This window comes from Lethenteron reissneri, chromosome 44 (genome assembly GCF_015708825.2).
Source record: "Lethenteron reissneri isolate LAM-NWPU_2019-01 chromosome 44, ASM1570882v1, whole genome shotgun sequence".
NCBI lineage: Eukaryota > Metazoa > Chordata > Hyperoartia > Petromyzontiformes > Petromyzontidae > Lethenteron > Lethenteron reissneri.
In genome coordinates, this window is record NC_083822.1 from 6,626,228 (window position 1) to 6,641,171 (window position 14,944).

The following is a 14,944-nucleotide window of genomic DNA, read 5'->3' on the forward strand; positions in this document are numbered from 1 at the left end:
TTATTTTATTTTTTATTTTACTTTTATTAATTTTAAAATTTTTACCCACGTGACTTTACCGAAAAAACCTAAGAATATTTCCAAGCTGTTGTAGGCGTTAGCCTGGGAGATGGACAGGCGATAGTTGGTGATTCGTGTCACCCCGTGATCTTTAAGCGCAGTGGGGTTTCTCCCCGTGCTCCAGTTTCCTCCCACACGATGCCACGCTCTCGTTACTAATGGAATGGGCCAAACAGCCCAATGCAGCAGCGACACTCTTGCAAGAAGAAAAAAAGGGTGTTTAGCCTGATTGATGCTCTCCTGTGTAGAATATTGCCGTTATTATTGTTTGCGGGAAAGAATAAGGATGTAAGCATACATTGATGAAACCATATTCTTAAGCTGAATATAAATCCATCAAATTCCACACGTGCAAATTGATTACAGTAGAGTATTTTATATTCGTATATGTTGTATGCAGTTAGTACGCAAACCAGTAGAGGCGTTACTACAATCCACCGCAATGTTGTGTTGTTAAACAACACACTTATTGATTCTAAAGTCGAATCACCGCCCGAACCATGACAATTCATTGAATTGTTACAGCCCTGGTTACAGCAGTGCCTGATGAACACGACTGACTGCTGATGAAACCCAACATGTCGAAACCGTCCGTTTACTTATACAAATGCTGCCATATAAATAAGCACTGGTCTGGAAATCTACGAGACCAATGGACTATACGTTGACGTTATTCATATGTGCGGACACAAACAGGAGTTGTGCTCATGCTGTATAAAGATCGTAATATAGGAACGATGCATTGACGAGGTGGGTGGTGGTAGGTAATCGGTGATGACAGTGTATAGAGATTTCTGAATCGCCATATAGGCCGAGCACAACATCCCACGTGGTAAGATAAAGCATGACATTACGCGCGTGCGAATCAATGAATTAATGAATAAATTAACAAATTCAATCCGCGAGATAATTGTTTTTCATACGCTTCAAGCGATTGTGTCGGCGTGTCTTTTGAGTACATTATCAAATTGCCACTCTAATGAACTCGTAAAGTAGGTAACAGCCGAAATCAAAATAATAGCTGGCGTCTAATACTGTCACTCGGCATTAATGAAGATTTCAGCGTTTTGGCCGACTGGCCTCCTTCAGGAAAGAAATGCCAGCATTAGAAGCCCTCTTTATTTTGAGACGACCAGTTCACTTTCGTCTCTCGAGGACAGCCCAACAGCAGTAGCTTGTAGCAGCAGCAGCATCTGTCAAGCCCGGATAGACGCCGCTCATCGCTGTCATTGCCGCAGATGATGGTGACGCTTCGATTGCAAGTGGCGCATCCGAGCGCAGTTGACATTGGCCATCTCCTCTCGAGGGACGCTCATCCTTTATCGACATCCATGGCACCGATTCGCAACGGAATCGCGATGACGGAGGGTGCTCCCAGGATCTCCGATGGAGCTACGAGACATTGCTGGAGTTTCAGCTGCTGATGATGCTGCTGCTGGTGACCCAGCTGGTCTTGACGCGCCTGCACAGTGTACAGTTGCCGCTCCGAGCGCGAGATGTGACCGACGAGGTGTCCCCCACCACCTCCTCCTCTTCCTCCTGCGCCCATCCTCCTCCTCTTGGACGAGCACGTGTCCACGAGCAGCTTCTTCCTCTCGCGCAACTTGTGTCGGAAGGTCTCCCCGAGGAAGCCGTACACCACGGGGTTGAGACAACTGTTGGAGAAGGCCATGAGGTTGACGGCGTGCCGCAGCAGCGGGTAGTAGCGCGCGTACCGCGGGTCGCGACCCGTGGCCGTCACTCCCGTCTCGTCCAGGAGCGACACGAACACCACGGCGTTCTCGGGCAGCCAGCACACGAAGAAGACCACCACGACGGCGACGATCATGCGCAGCGCCTTGCGGTGCCTCCTGCGTGGCAGCGAGGGGCGCCCGCCCTGCAGGATCGGGTCGCGTGCGCCGCGCAGGGCGCGAGCGATGAGCGCGTAGCACGCGGCCATGATCGCGAAGGGCACCGCGAAGCCGAGGGTCACCTCGAGCCAGCGCGACGCGGAACTCTCGGCGAAGCAGAACCTCGGCTCGCTGCTGCCGCTGGCGGCGCTGTCGTTGCCGCCGCCGCTGCTGCCGCCGCTGTCGTTGGCGTCGCTGTCCTGACGCCATCGCAGCTGCGACGCGGCGAGCGGCAGGAAGGTGGCGAGCACCGACGCGACCCAGATGAGCGCGCACGCCACGCGCGCCGTCTGCGAGCGGCGCATCGGGGCGCGTCCCGCGCGGCCCCCGCACGCCGAGAGCGCCACGCACCTGTCGACGCTCATCCAGGTGAGGAAGAAGACGCTGCTGTAGAGGCTCACCTGCAGGCACAGCGCGACGCCGGCGCACAGCAGCGGCGCGTCGTAGTAGCCCGTGTGCACGTTGAACACCTCGATGGGCGAGCCGAGCACCAGGATGAGGTCGGCGGCGGCCAGGTTCACGAAGTAGAGGTCGGGCACGCTGAGCTTGCGGCGCAGGCGGCCGCGCTCGCGTGCGCGCACGTTCACGGCCATGATGAGCGAGTTGCCCACGACGCCCACCGGGAATAGAAACACCGCGTAGAGGCACGAGAGGGCCAGGCTGGCGGCGTGGAGGGGGTCGTGGTGGTAGCCCGAGGCAGCGGCGGCGGCCGAGTCGTCGTCGTCGTCACCGACGCCCACGACGCCCGCGGCTGGGTTCCCGCACGAGGCCGGGCGGTCACCCCGCCCGGCGACGCAGCGCTCGCCCGAGCCGCCGTGTGCTCCGCCGGCGGACGTCGCGACGCCGAAGCCGACCGCGGCCGAGCCGAGGTCGCGGCCGCTCGAGTTGCAGGGAGTGAGGTTGAAGGCGAAGGAGAGGATCGCCGCGTCCACGGGGCCCCTCTCGACGAGCGCCGAGGCCATCGCGGCTGCTGCCTGCCGGGATTGGGAAGGGGTTAAAGGAGTCCGACGATAACGATGCTGATGATGATGATGACGATAATAATCATCATCATCATCATTACCATATTCTTGGTTCTTTCGTTAAAGTCACGTAGAAGGGAAATAATAAAATAATATAAATATTTAACAATAAAAATTCTCACGACGTTTCGACTGCAACACAAGCAATCATCATCAGGTGTGAAATCCACAGCAAGAACATTTGAAATTTTATTTGAATTTTTTTTTGCTGTGGATTTCACACCTGGTGATGATTGCTTGTGTTGCAATCGAAACGTCGTGATAATTTGTATTGTTTTATATTTTTGTTATTTTATTATTTTCCTTCTACGTGACTTTACCAAAAGAACCAAGAATATGATTCCCCGCAGTCACGAAAGCTTTAAATCTTCATTATTACCATTCATATCACCGTACTATTGCTTCGTGTCAGTTTCACACAGTTATGTACACGTACGCAAACGCGTACGTGTACATAACGACAAAGATCCGCGGCAAGCGCTGTCAGCGAGCACCTGCGAAGGTCAACACGGAACACGGCAGGGTTACGCGTTAGGCTCCCCGATTCTCTGCACGAACGAAACCATCACACGCACGGCACGCGCACAGCAACCGTGGACGCACCCAATCGGGTGAATTTAGCTAAACCCACAAGGACGCGAGAGATAAGGTCGTGCCAACAGGCTTTCCCTCTCGGCATATTGACACACGCACGGACACGCACAAAGACGCAAGGCCCGCCTATAGCCCCAACAGACTTACGGGGCAAGTGATGTTGGCGAGTAGGGGCCGTCCATAAATGACATCACGCGATTTTGGATGATTTTTGACCCCCCCCCCTCTTGTCACACGGCGTCACAAAAAGTCAGACCCCCCCCAAAAAAAATAAAACATGCTTCAAATCGCTTTAAACTATTGTCATTGTAGTGCGTATTTAATGTGGCGCTGCATTCTGATGTTGTAGGAGAAAACATTTATTAAAAAGTATATTTAATTAAGTAGAACGTGTTGTCTATATTTATTTAAAGTTGCGCATTTTGACGTGACGTCACATTTCTCACCCCCCCCCCCCCTCGTCACACATTGTCACAAATATCTGACCCCCCCCCCCCTAGGTGCGTGACGTCATTTATGGACGTCCCCGTAGCACTGCCGTTGAGTGGACGCGGCACACGAGCGGGTGGGTTGACCAGCACCGAACCCGGCATGCCAAACAAGCAACGCACGTGCGCGCGCGCACGCACGGATACGCGCACGCGCACGATACCGAAGCAGTAAGATCAACATTTGTCTCCCGCCTGTGATCTGTATTTACGGAGCGGAAACAATACTGTACAGCGCACCGATGTTTATTTATCGGCGCTGATTCCCTCCCCCACCCCCCTCCCCCTTTGTTTGTGTTCTCTCTCTATCACTAATGCGTCGTGACGCTGTATGCGTGTCCCGTCATGGGATGAAGAATCCGGCCAGATCTTTCGCAAGCGCGAAACAACAACAACAACAACCAACTGCTTGTTAGAAAACGGCCCACGGGAAGCGGGTATCACAGGGTTGACCTCTGATTCAGTAAACATGCAAAAGTTGATGAACGTCTTCTAACGTTGGCCCCACTCTGCGTGTTTACTCGCGAGACCCACGGCAAGTGGCGTAGTAGCACGTTTGCATCTGATCTGCCACCAAAAGCAATGTTTATTCTCCTAAGCGGAATTTAGCCAAACTAATATCACCGCCTAATTGTCTGCGTTGTTTTGTGCGTGTTGTGTGTGTGTGTGCAGTCATTGTTGATCGGGGCTGAGACCATAAACTCACGAGAAAATTAAAAAAAATACTTGATACAGTAATTTTGCTGTGACGGTTCCACCTGAAGACGGAAGCTTGTGTTGCCTCCGAAACGTCGTGATTTAATTTATTTTAATTTTTTACCTACGTGACTTTACAGAAAAAATCAAAGAGTATAAATGAAAGAGTATAAATGATACGGTTTAGTCACAGGCGGCTGCCTGGATTCGAACCTATGTTTCCACAAGGTACAGGCTATTTTCTGTGACCTCTGTGCCACCGGGCCACCTCCCTATCGATTTATTGAACGGGTGGACCTCCGTCGTTCCGCCTAGAACTCCAGAACCGAACGTGGAAACATGAATGAGTGATGCAACATCAGTCCGCAACAAAGAGACGCTCCCCACTCCAAATGCGTTCGAATGCAGCCCGTTTTGAGAGGTTGGCACTTGACCTGAAACACCGACGAAACTGCGTAATGCCTCTCAGCCATCTGCAAATCCCCGAGTGATGGAATATGAGCGAATACCACAGATTGGGAAACAGGTCGTGTTTGGACAAGGGGAAGAGAGAGAGAGAGAGTGGGGTTCGCACACCACATCAGCCATCCATTGTGGGAAACGTTGAAAAAAACTGTAACAACGCTCATTGGCTCGTAATATATATATATTCACATCTTCTGATGTATCAGGGTTAAGGTCAAGAGGTGAGCACAGTCAATGCCACACACACGGCCATCGCTTCCTGACCACTGCTACTCTATGCCGTTGTTCAGAAGGGGACACGTGACCCTCCGCGCTCCGCTTCTAAGAATTGCGATGTGATGCTCGCGATGCAGAAACGATTCACGGGTCGAGATGCTCGCCAGATATTTCCTCGGTCACAGTTTGGCAGTGCAGCTACTTGAAACGCAATCGTCATTGATTCTATTTGGCAGCTGTGAGCCTGTAGGTCGCCACCGCCGAACAGAATGCCTCCCCAATTAGTCTCAACCCCTTCCTGTCATGGCTCTCGGTCGGTAGTGACCTCCGAACGCTTTAGTCTCAACCTCTTCCACGGTCTTCCTTTGATGCAATATTGACCATCAGCTTAACGACCGTGACGGTGGTGGCTCTGCAGGTGGTCTGTAATCCAGCACTGTGGAGGCAGCGAGGGTTAGCGGACCGCACACAGATGGGGTGAATCTCCATTTCCGCGTGCGTCGAGGAGGAGCCGGGCTCCCTGGCTCGTCCGGTGATGGCGGTACAGCAAAAATGCGGGCTCCACCTGCTCGGTCCGTATGGGATAGAGTGTTTCCCCCTCGCACGCGCGGGTGTTCTCTGCGCGCTCCAATGTTTGGCCGATGACACCCGAATACATAGAGGACCGCAGAGATCGGGAAATTGTGGGTAGCGCCGGCTTAAAGGCGTGGCTGCTGCTGCTGCCTCCCCGCTGCCACTCGTCTGCTGTTCCCCCCCCCCCCCCGCGCCTCTGAGTCGTCCTCTCTCTGTCTCTCTCTACGAGAGCCAGAAGCGAACAGTGCGGAGGGGCGTTACGAATCGATGTCGTTTATATTATTATATTATTGGGTCTTTAATACAATTATTTTTTATAATTTTAATCTAGATTTGAAGCTTTCGTGACTGCAGGAATCTATACTCGTTGGTTCTTTCGGTAAAGTCACGTAGGTAGAAAAGTTGTATTTTTTATTATTTTCTTTGAACCTATATTACTTGACTTTACCGAAAGACCCAAGAATATGAATCTCTGCAGTCACGAAAGCTTTAAGTCAAGATATAATAATTATTCACGTCATCATCAAGCGTCAGGCTCCAGTTCGCTGCCTAAGACACGTAACGGCGTACAGCCCGACAAGGAGAGGTTGTTTGAGACCATACTTCACCACGCCGGTCAGTGCGAGTTGGCGAAGCGGTGTGTATTTTTCCGTCGTAGATTCCTTCTAAAACCCTCTGCGTTTATAGTCCAGATGTGAGGACGTCCACGGTCAACATTGGCTGCAGAGTCCTGCTGCTCCGAACCGTTGGGTCAACAAGACCAGGGAACGGAGCCTTGGGGAGTCTTCTGCTCGAGTAGGGAATTCCAACACGAGCCCCAGCGCTGCCCGGGGGTTTGTATCTTACATGACGGTTGCTGTGAAGCGCATGCCCAAAGGGCCGATATGCCAAGCGGCGAGCAGGAAACAGGGTGTTTACATGTTGGTATATATAAGGGTTAATGGGGTTGTTGAATTTCGCAAGGTTCGAGCTTGGGGGGGGGGGGGGGGGGAGATGACGTGAAGGAGTTCCAACGTGGGAGCGATGCGAGAGGAGAGGCAGAATGAGACGTGAGGTGACTCGCAGTGTGGTGAGTGTGGTGAGTGAGTGGGTGAATTGTTGTGAGCTGCAGTGTGGTGAGTGAGTGGGTGAACTGAGGTGATCTGCGTTATGGTGAATGAGTGTGGTGAGTGAGTGGGTGAATTGTTGTGAGCTGCACTGTGGTGAGTGAGTTTGGTGAGTGAGTGAGTGGACTGTGGTGATCTGTGTTAAGGTGAGTGAGTGTGGTGAGTGAGTGAGTGGATGAATTGTTTTGACCTGCAGTGGGGTGAGTGATTGTGGGCAGTGAGTGGGGGAGTGCGTGAGTGGGTGGGTGAATGTTGTGACCTACAGTGGGATGAGTGAGTGGGGTGAGTGCGTGAGTGGGTGGGTGAATGTTGTGAGCTGCAGTGTGGTGAGTGAGTGTGATGAGTGAGTTAGTGGGTGAGTGGGTGGGTGAATTGTTGTGACCTGCAGTGGGGTGAGTGAGTGGGTGAGTGCGTGAGTGGGTGGGTGAATGTTGTGAGCTGCAGTGTGGTGAGTGAGTGTGATGAGTGCGTGGGTGAACTTAGGTGATCAGCGTAATGGTGAGTGAGTGTGGTGAGTGAGTGAGTGGGTGAGTGGGTGGGTGAATTGTCGTGACCTGCAGTGGGGTGAGTGAGTGGGGTGAGTGCGTGGGTGGGTGGGTGAATTGTTGTGAGCTACCGTCTGGCAGACCGAATCCTCACCACGGGTGGAGGCATCCGCGAGTGAAAGTTCGCGAGAACAGTAACCATGCCCTATGTGCGTGCATCTTCGGTTAGCACGGTTGGCTACGTACGGCACCAAAGCAGTTCAACATACATGCACACATACTGTACAGCCCTGTGGTTGATCCACTGCTGGATAAGAGACCTCCCCATTTTGTAAGAAATCGCAATGCTGGGCTGCTTGCGATTCATCTTCATTTATTGTATTTATTTCGCCTGTATTCTCGTTTGTGTAAATCTACCAGGTCTGTGTGCCTCACCACGAAGTCCTGACGTGTCACACGTCAAGACATGCCCGTGTGCGACTCCCTCGACCCCACGCGTTCAATGTGAAATGTCCCAACGAAGGTGGTGGGGGAGAGCGGTGCGTGAGGTGTGTTGCGGGGAGAGGAAGAGAGAGAGAGAGACGGTGTGGAGTGAGCAGGTTAGAAGAAGAGCTGAGGAGAGAGGAGAGAGAGTAGCGAACGGGGAGATAGATGGGCGAGGTGTAGGGGAGGAGCAGCTGAACTGTGAGCGATGTTGTGAAAAATCATCTGGGATCGGTGAGTTGTGACGGAGGGAGATTGACGTGGAAGGGGAGCTGGGGGAGCAGAGTTCGTGGGAAGGGAGATGTGGACGAGTGCGTGCGAGGGGAGATGAGGGGCGGAGAGTGCACAGGAAGGGAGATGCGAGCGCGAGTGTGCAACTGGGAGATGACAATGTAGTGCGGAGCTGAAGATGAGCGGAGTTCGGAACACGAGCGAGCGTGAGGAGTGGTGACGCAATTATCCACGCACTGCACTCGGAATCAAACGAGTCGAGTTTTCATTCGCGGCCACGACTACCAGCAGCGGCGAGTGATATCCATGACCCGGTCGTTGGACTTCGCTGAGAAGGCTCAGCCTTTACAATAGCTGATGCGGTGTGTGAGCATCGGCACTTGGGGAGACAAAGGTGGCCGGGCGTAATGCGGTGCTGACGAAATCTCCCTTTCAAGCGCTGCTTCGATCATCAGACATAGACGCTCGCTAACATCACTTGCTCCAAATATTCGACGAGATTACGCGGTCGAATCTTCGCATGTTGTGTGCATACGTGTGCGTGGGTGTTGACTCAGCCACAGCCTTCAAGGAGTATCCGGTGCAGCGTGTAATACGCAGCATTGGGGAAACAAAGGTGGCCGGGTTTGGTGCTATGTATCTTACCTCCCTCGTGTACCGTGCGGGCCTTCATAGGTGGTGCTCGCTAACATCACTTGCCCCAACAGTCTGGATCTTTGTCTTTCTAGATTTAGCTGAATAGAGTCATATCAAAGGGTGAGCAGTGTGTGTACGGCTGTGAAGGAGGGTGGTGGTGAAGGCGAGTGTGTGCGTAATTGACCATGGAAAAGCTCACCACTCATCACGCACGCACATCATACGTAAGTCCATGGGTCTCTGTGTAAGTCTGTCGGTCTCTGTGTAAGTCCATGGGTCTTTGTTCAAATCCATGGGTCTCTATGTAAGTCCATGGGTCTCTGTTCACATCCATGGGTTCCTGTGTAAGTCCTTGGGTCTCTGTCCAAATCCATGGGTCTCTGTGTAAGTCCATGGGTCTCTGTGTAAGTCTGTCGGTCTCTGTGTAAGTCCATGGGTCTTTGTTCAAATCCATGGGTCTCTATGTAAGTCCATGGGTCTCTGTTCACATCCATGGGTTCCTGTGTAAGTCCTTGGGTCTCTGTCCAAATCCATGGGTCTCTGTGTAAGTCCATGGGTCTCTGTGTAAGTTCAATAGCGTCGTGTGCTTGACATGGGCACTACTACAAGTATTTACATATGGGGTCACCTGTCCAATTACCTCCCCCACTCGCCCCCTTCTCTTTGTGGACCGACGCCTATCGGCATTGGCGCAGTTGCACCACCTGCACACTCGACAGCCACTACTACGCAAATGGGTTCATTTAAAAGACGGGTGTGGGTTGGTGTGGGCGTGGGGGGGTTGAACATAAAGTAAATGATATGTTTTTGGCCGAGGGCGACTGCGAGCGTGGGTACACTGACATTGCATTCAATATCCGCATAGCATTGTTAAGGAACTGCCCTCTGCCTTGGAATAATTGATCAATCATTGCCGCCCTCTGGCAGGCGAGAGAGACCCATTGAGATTCATTATCGCTTTCCGAAAATGAGATTTGCAATATGCCGCGTAGGGTTATACGCAAGACGAGGTGGGAGGGAAACTCTTTGTTCAATCCAACGATTTATTAATCCGGTAAGTAGTTCAACAGCGCGAGTGAATTATGCAGCGAGGGATGATGGGTGGTTGTCGCGGTGTAGTGGTCACCTCACTGGACTCACAACCCGGCGCGACAGCTTAAACAATGCACGCGTTGATCCTCGTGCGTTGGCAATGGTGCACAGCACACAAATAACAAAATAGAATAAACTCCAAATACTCATGCTGGGCAGGGCCATAGCTTCAAAACGTCACCTATTATATGTATTCTTCTTTTGAAGGCATTGTCATTGGGATTGTGCGTTTGAACGACGGGTAACGCTGCATTTCCCAGTTGTTGTTCCGTATGTTTCGTTCACGGCCCTGTGATGACGCTAAACCACGTGGCACGGCAGCAGGTCGGTCGCACGCGTTAATGAGCACAAATTGTTCTTCGGAAACATTGGCTCGTCACCCGCCACACGGCATCGCGATTATGAAATGGTAACAAGGGCGAAGAGTATTGGAATGCCTCTTCGTTGTATTGCCTCGGCTGAACCGTCGCCTGCTCTCAGTGTCGAATCAATTGTATTTGCTCGCTCGCCTGCGCAGCTGCGGTGACCTTCGCGCGTGAAGTTGCATTCGACCTCTATAGATGAACTGTTAATTGAAAGCCAATCTGTATCAGCGTTACGGACGAGACCCATTCATCGCTGGTTAAGTCACACGGGGCCGCCCTTCACGTCACGGCGGATTCAATAACACGGCAGACACAGAAAGACGAACGCGCCCCCTCCGGCTTTGTCTACCCAGCGCTAATGTAGACACACACTCACACTTTCTCTCTAACATACACAAGACAAACCCCCCCCCCCCCCCACACATACACACACACTCCCGCATAGCCTACACAGGGCTGTTGGGGCAGATACTATTAGCAAAGCACCAATGAAAGTCGGCACGGGGCACGAGAGATTGGCGGTGGAGATAGTACCACGCCCGGTCACCTTTGTATCCCCAATGTTGCTTTTCACACGCAGCACCGGGTACTCTTTTCAAGGCTGAGATGAGTCAACGCTCACGCACACGCAAATATTCCGGCCGTGTGATCAAACGTACTATTTGGAGCAAGTGATGTGAGCGAGCATCTTTTAATGACTCTGATGCTGATGTTCGCACACCGCATCGGAATCATGATTTAGGGCTAAGTGGCGCTAGAGGAGGTCCAGAACCGGTCCATCGTATCGCTCGCCTACGGATAGTATCGCTGTAGCCGAGATGGAGCTGAGACGGCTGGATTTGGAGCGCAGCGCGCAAACCAATGCACCACCACTCCCTATACTCATCTGCTCTAAACACTGCATTGTATAATTAATGTGAATCATCATCATCATCATCACGTACACAACATCACTATTGACAGCACAATGTACAACATCAAACTACACGCCGCGACCTATACGACATAGATTTACACTCGAAACCAAAACGCTCGATGGAGTACTGAGTGGTTGGGCGAGAAATGCCTATACCCCTTTAACATTGCGAGCGGCGAACACTTCTAACATAGACCGGTATAAGGACTTCCCGCCCATCCTGTTTTGCTCGTATACGTAGCACGCATATCAAACCCATTCGATACCATTTAACAAAGCAAATCATCACACGTGCTGGACAGGACTGGGCTGACACTTTTACGAATGCACATACATTGCGTGAAACGCAATTATAGAAATGTAACACGGGCAATACACGCGCGCGCGCGCGCGTGTGTGTGTGTACGCAGATAAAATCTTACCTCGAACCAAACACCCGCTGTCCTAACGGGGACTCGAAGCTGTTTAAAGGATCATGTTGATTCACAGTTGAATCGCGCAACTCCCCGTGTGTGTGTCTGTGTGCCGGTGTCTGTACAGGGGGCTATGCGCACGCGATATGGTCAGCGAATACTGCTGCTGCCACTGCTGCTGCTGCCACTGCTGCTACTGCGCATGAAGAGACAGGGAATCCGTGGGAGGGGGGCTACACGGGAGCGCGGGGCTGGGTGGATGAGTGCGAGGTGGGGGTTCGATGGGTAGGGGGGGGGGGTTAAAGGTTTTTTTTTATCTCCGATGCTTCCGTGGTGTAATGGGTAATGGTGAGCGCAATGAATTCAGAGGTCGCAGGGGCAATTCTGTCACCCGGCGTGGCAGTGTTTGATATTCACGATATCGATGCTTACTTGGGCACATTCTCTGGCGATGAGGCTGCTGCTGTTGATCCGTTTCCAGTGGTTCGCAAGCCCAATTAACACAACGAAAGCAATACATTCGTCAATAGCACTGTGGCTTTAAAAGAAAGACGCATACGAGAAGCGACGTTTTGAGAAGTGACCCGTTGGCTATGAAGAAGGCACATCGCCCGAAACGTCGCCTATTATAATACTTTCCTTTTAAGGCAGCGGTTATTGACGAATGCGATTAATTGTTTTTTTCTTTCTTTCTTCTTGTACGAGTTACAGATTTCAAATGTCTGTATGCGCGTGTCATTACGTGTTTGCTACGCACGGACATCTGTGAACAAGAGATATCTTAAGAGCTCATCGGATTCCTCCAGCATGAATACACATTCTGATTCTGAGACAATTGACACCCAAGAACCTCTTGCAAACGAGATGCTGCATCTCAAGGGGATTTAGTTTTTTTACGGGTGAAATATTTTCACAAGCAAAGGCCAAGTTTCTTAACCCCCGCCCCTCCCTCTCCCCCTGTCACCTCCCCAGTCTCTCTCTCTCTCACCATGCAGCGGTATAAATAATGGGTACATACATGTGTGCTTAATTTGAGTCTGAACAGTCCAGCACGCTGTGTTCGGGTATGATTGCGGAACGTCACACCCAGCTCGCCCTGTTACAGTATGTATCCATCCCTCCTGCGTACGGCGATTCCCAGATTCACGTCTCCCCCATTTCACGTCGTTTCGCAATTACGTTGTCACTGTATTATTAACACCGCGAGCCGATTCGCGTCGCCTCTACGCCCGCACTTACGTCGCTGACAGAATCAACCGTCCTTCCCTGTATCCAGCCGTGGCCACCACCTACTACCCAGTACATTGCTTTGATTAACGTCGTTTCGATATTCGTCGTCGCACATTTCAGGAACGTACCACCACCCCCCACCCCGACGTAAATCGGGGTACGGCTGCACACACGTGCATGGATTCATACGGTTAAAGGAATGTCGTGCTGTATACGACATTATAGGGGCTGGCAATCTGAAGGCTGCAAGTTCAGAACCTTCTTGGTGGGGTTGACTCAGCCCATCATCCATCCAGGGTCGATAAATTGAGTACCGAGTTGAAGTGGTTGTCGCCCGCACGATATGAACGTGGAATTTCCACCACAAGCTCCTGGCTGTAAACGGCACAAAGCTCATTTGAGAAGGAATAAATTCGATACTCCAAATGAGTCTAGCGGCATTCTTGAACTATATCGAGTAAGACATTCAGCCGTGGGTACTCCGCGAGTAGTCTATCGGGAAGTCCCTTGCCGGGTAGTAGGGTAGAGTGTGACACGCCTGTCCAGCGTGGAAGAGTAGGCCAAGTACCCGCGAGAGTGACGCGACTAAGACATTGCAAGGCTGCGCCTTGTCCTGCGTTGGCTGCGGCAGGCTTCGGCTGCCATCGTTGTACTCTACTTCTGTGCGCCCAACATCTCTGCTCTTATGACTTCGCCAACCCGCACTCACCTGCGCGTCTCAATAATGGTCAAATCAACCTCGCACTCACCGCACGGCGCGCGGAGAAGAAGCCAACGACCGTCCAGCAGTGGATTGGCAATCTGCATTCGAGACGACGCTTCCCAGCGTCGATCAATCACTGCGGGGTGGTGACGTGGGTAGGGCCGGGATTGTCCGTGACCGCTTCGGACGTTGGACGTGGCCCCGAATCAAAGCGCAGTGCGCAACGCACCGCGTCCTCATTCCTCGCAGTGCATGTACGTAGCAAAGACAAAGATCCCCCGTGTAGCCTTTGGCAGACTGTCGGGGCAAAGTGCTGTTAGCGAGCATGAAGGCCGGGGACGGCACACGAAGGGGTGGGTGGCCAACACCACGCCCGGCCGCCTTTGTCTCCCCAGAGCCGATGTCTTACACATTTACACCGGGTACTCATTTAAGGCTGAGTCGACCTAGGAGAGGCCCAGGACCGGTGCAGATAATCGTCACTTGTGTTGGCCGTGAGCGAGAATCAAACTCGAGTCGCCGGGATTCGCAGGACAGCGCAGTGCGCTGACCACTGCACTACCGCTCCCCCTGTCGGTGCATACACGTCCACATCTGCGTCCGTCTGTCTCTCCCTCTCTCTTTGATGCGGTCTCCTTTGTTCCGCACAGCCGAGGCAGAACATTGACTACTACTGCGGGCAAATTTGTCCGAAGCGCCCCGCGAACGAACACAGCGGCACGGTGAATAAGGAATACAGATCATGCACACTGGTGGATTACGTAACGCTTTCTCCTTGAATCCGCGTTAGCCTCGGCATCAATTTGTTCGCAGTCTAAAACGAATGCTTCTGGGTAACGCAGATGTTATTGTCAAGAACGCTCCGTATAAAACTATGGGGGAATTGTGCTTTGAACATTGGTCCTGAAATTGAAGCGGAGTGGCCTTGCCAAACCCGTTTCGTAATCCCGAAACATTTGTTTAGGAAATCTTGCTCTGCTGATGAGACCCAGAAGATCGAAACCTCTTAGAATAAATGCTGTTGGGTTAAATTGGTCTGGAAAGCCGATGGAGTAAACACGCATTTTAAAAATAAAAAAAAAATTTCGTCGAGAAAACATCATTGATTGATTGTTTTCTCTTTGCGTTATCACACGGTGAGGTTGTTTGACCACAATTGAGTGATGTGTTTTGTTCAGTGTGTACGTTCGCTTCACCGCTGCCGAACGCGATGCCCTAATAATGTTCGGATTCACCGCACCGTGTCTAAGTGGGCTAATGCCTTTCACGAGAGGCGGGTTG

At 51.9% G+C, this 14,944-nt stretch overlaps 1 protein-coding gene across 1 annotated transcript; it reads right to left on the reverse strand.

Moving 5' to 3' along the window:
• Positions 1-54: 54 nt before the first annotated feature.
• On the reverse strand, positions 55-11,903 carry GPER1 (G protein-coupled estrogen receptor 1). The gene is made up of 2 exons (XM_061569954.1): positions 11,740-11,903; positions 55-2,923 (listed from the first exon to the last, which is right to left on the reverse strand). Exon 2 carries the CDS (start codon positions 2,909-2,911, stop codon positions 1,373-1,375), a length of 1,539 nt encoding a protein of 512 aa, XP_061425938.1. The 5' UTR covers positions 2,912-2,923; positions 11,740-11,903; the 3' UTR covers positions 55-1,372.
• Between the last annotated feature and the right edge of the window lie 3,041 nt (positions 11,904-14,944).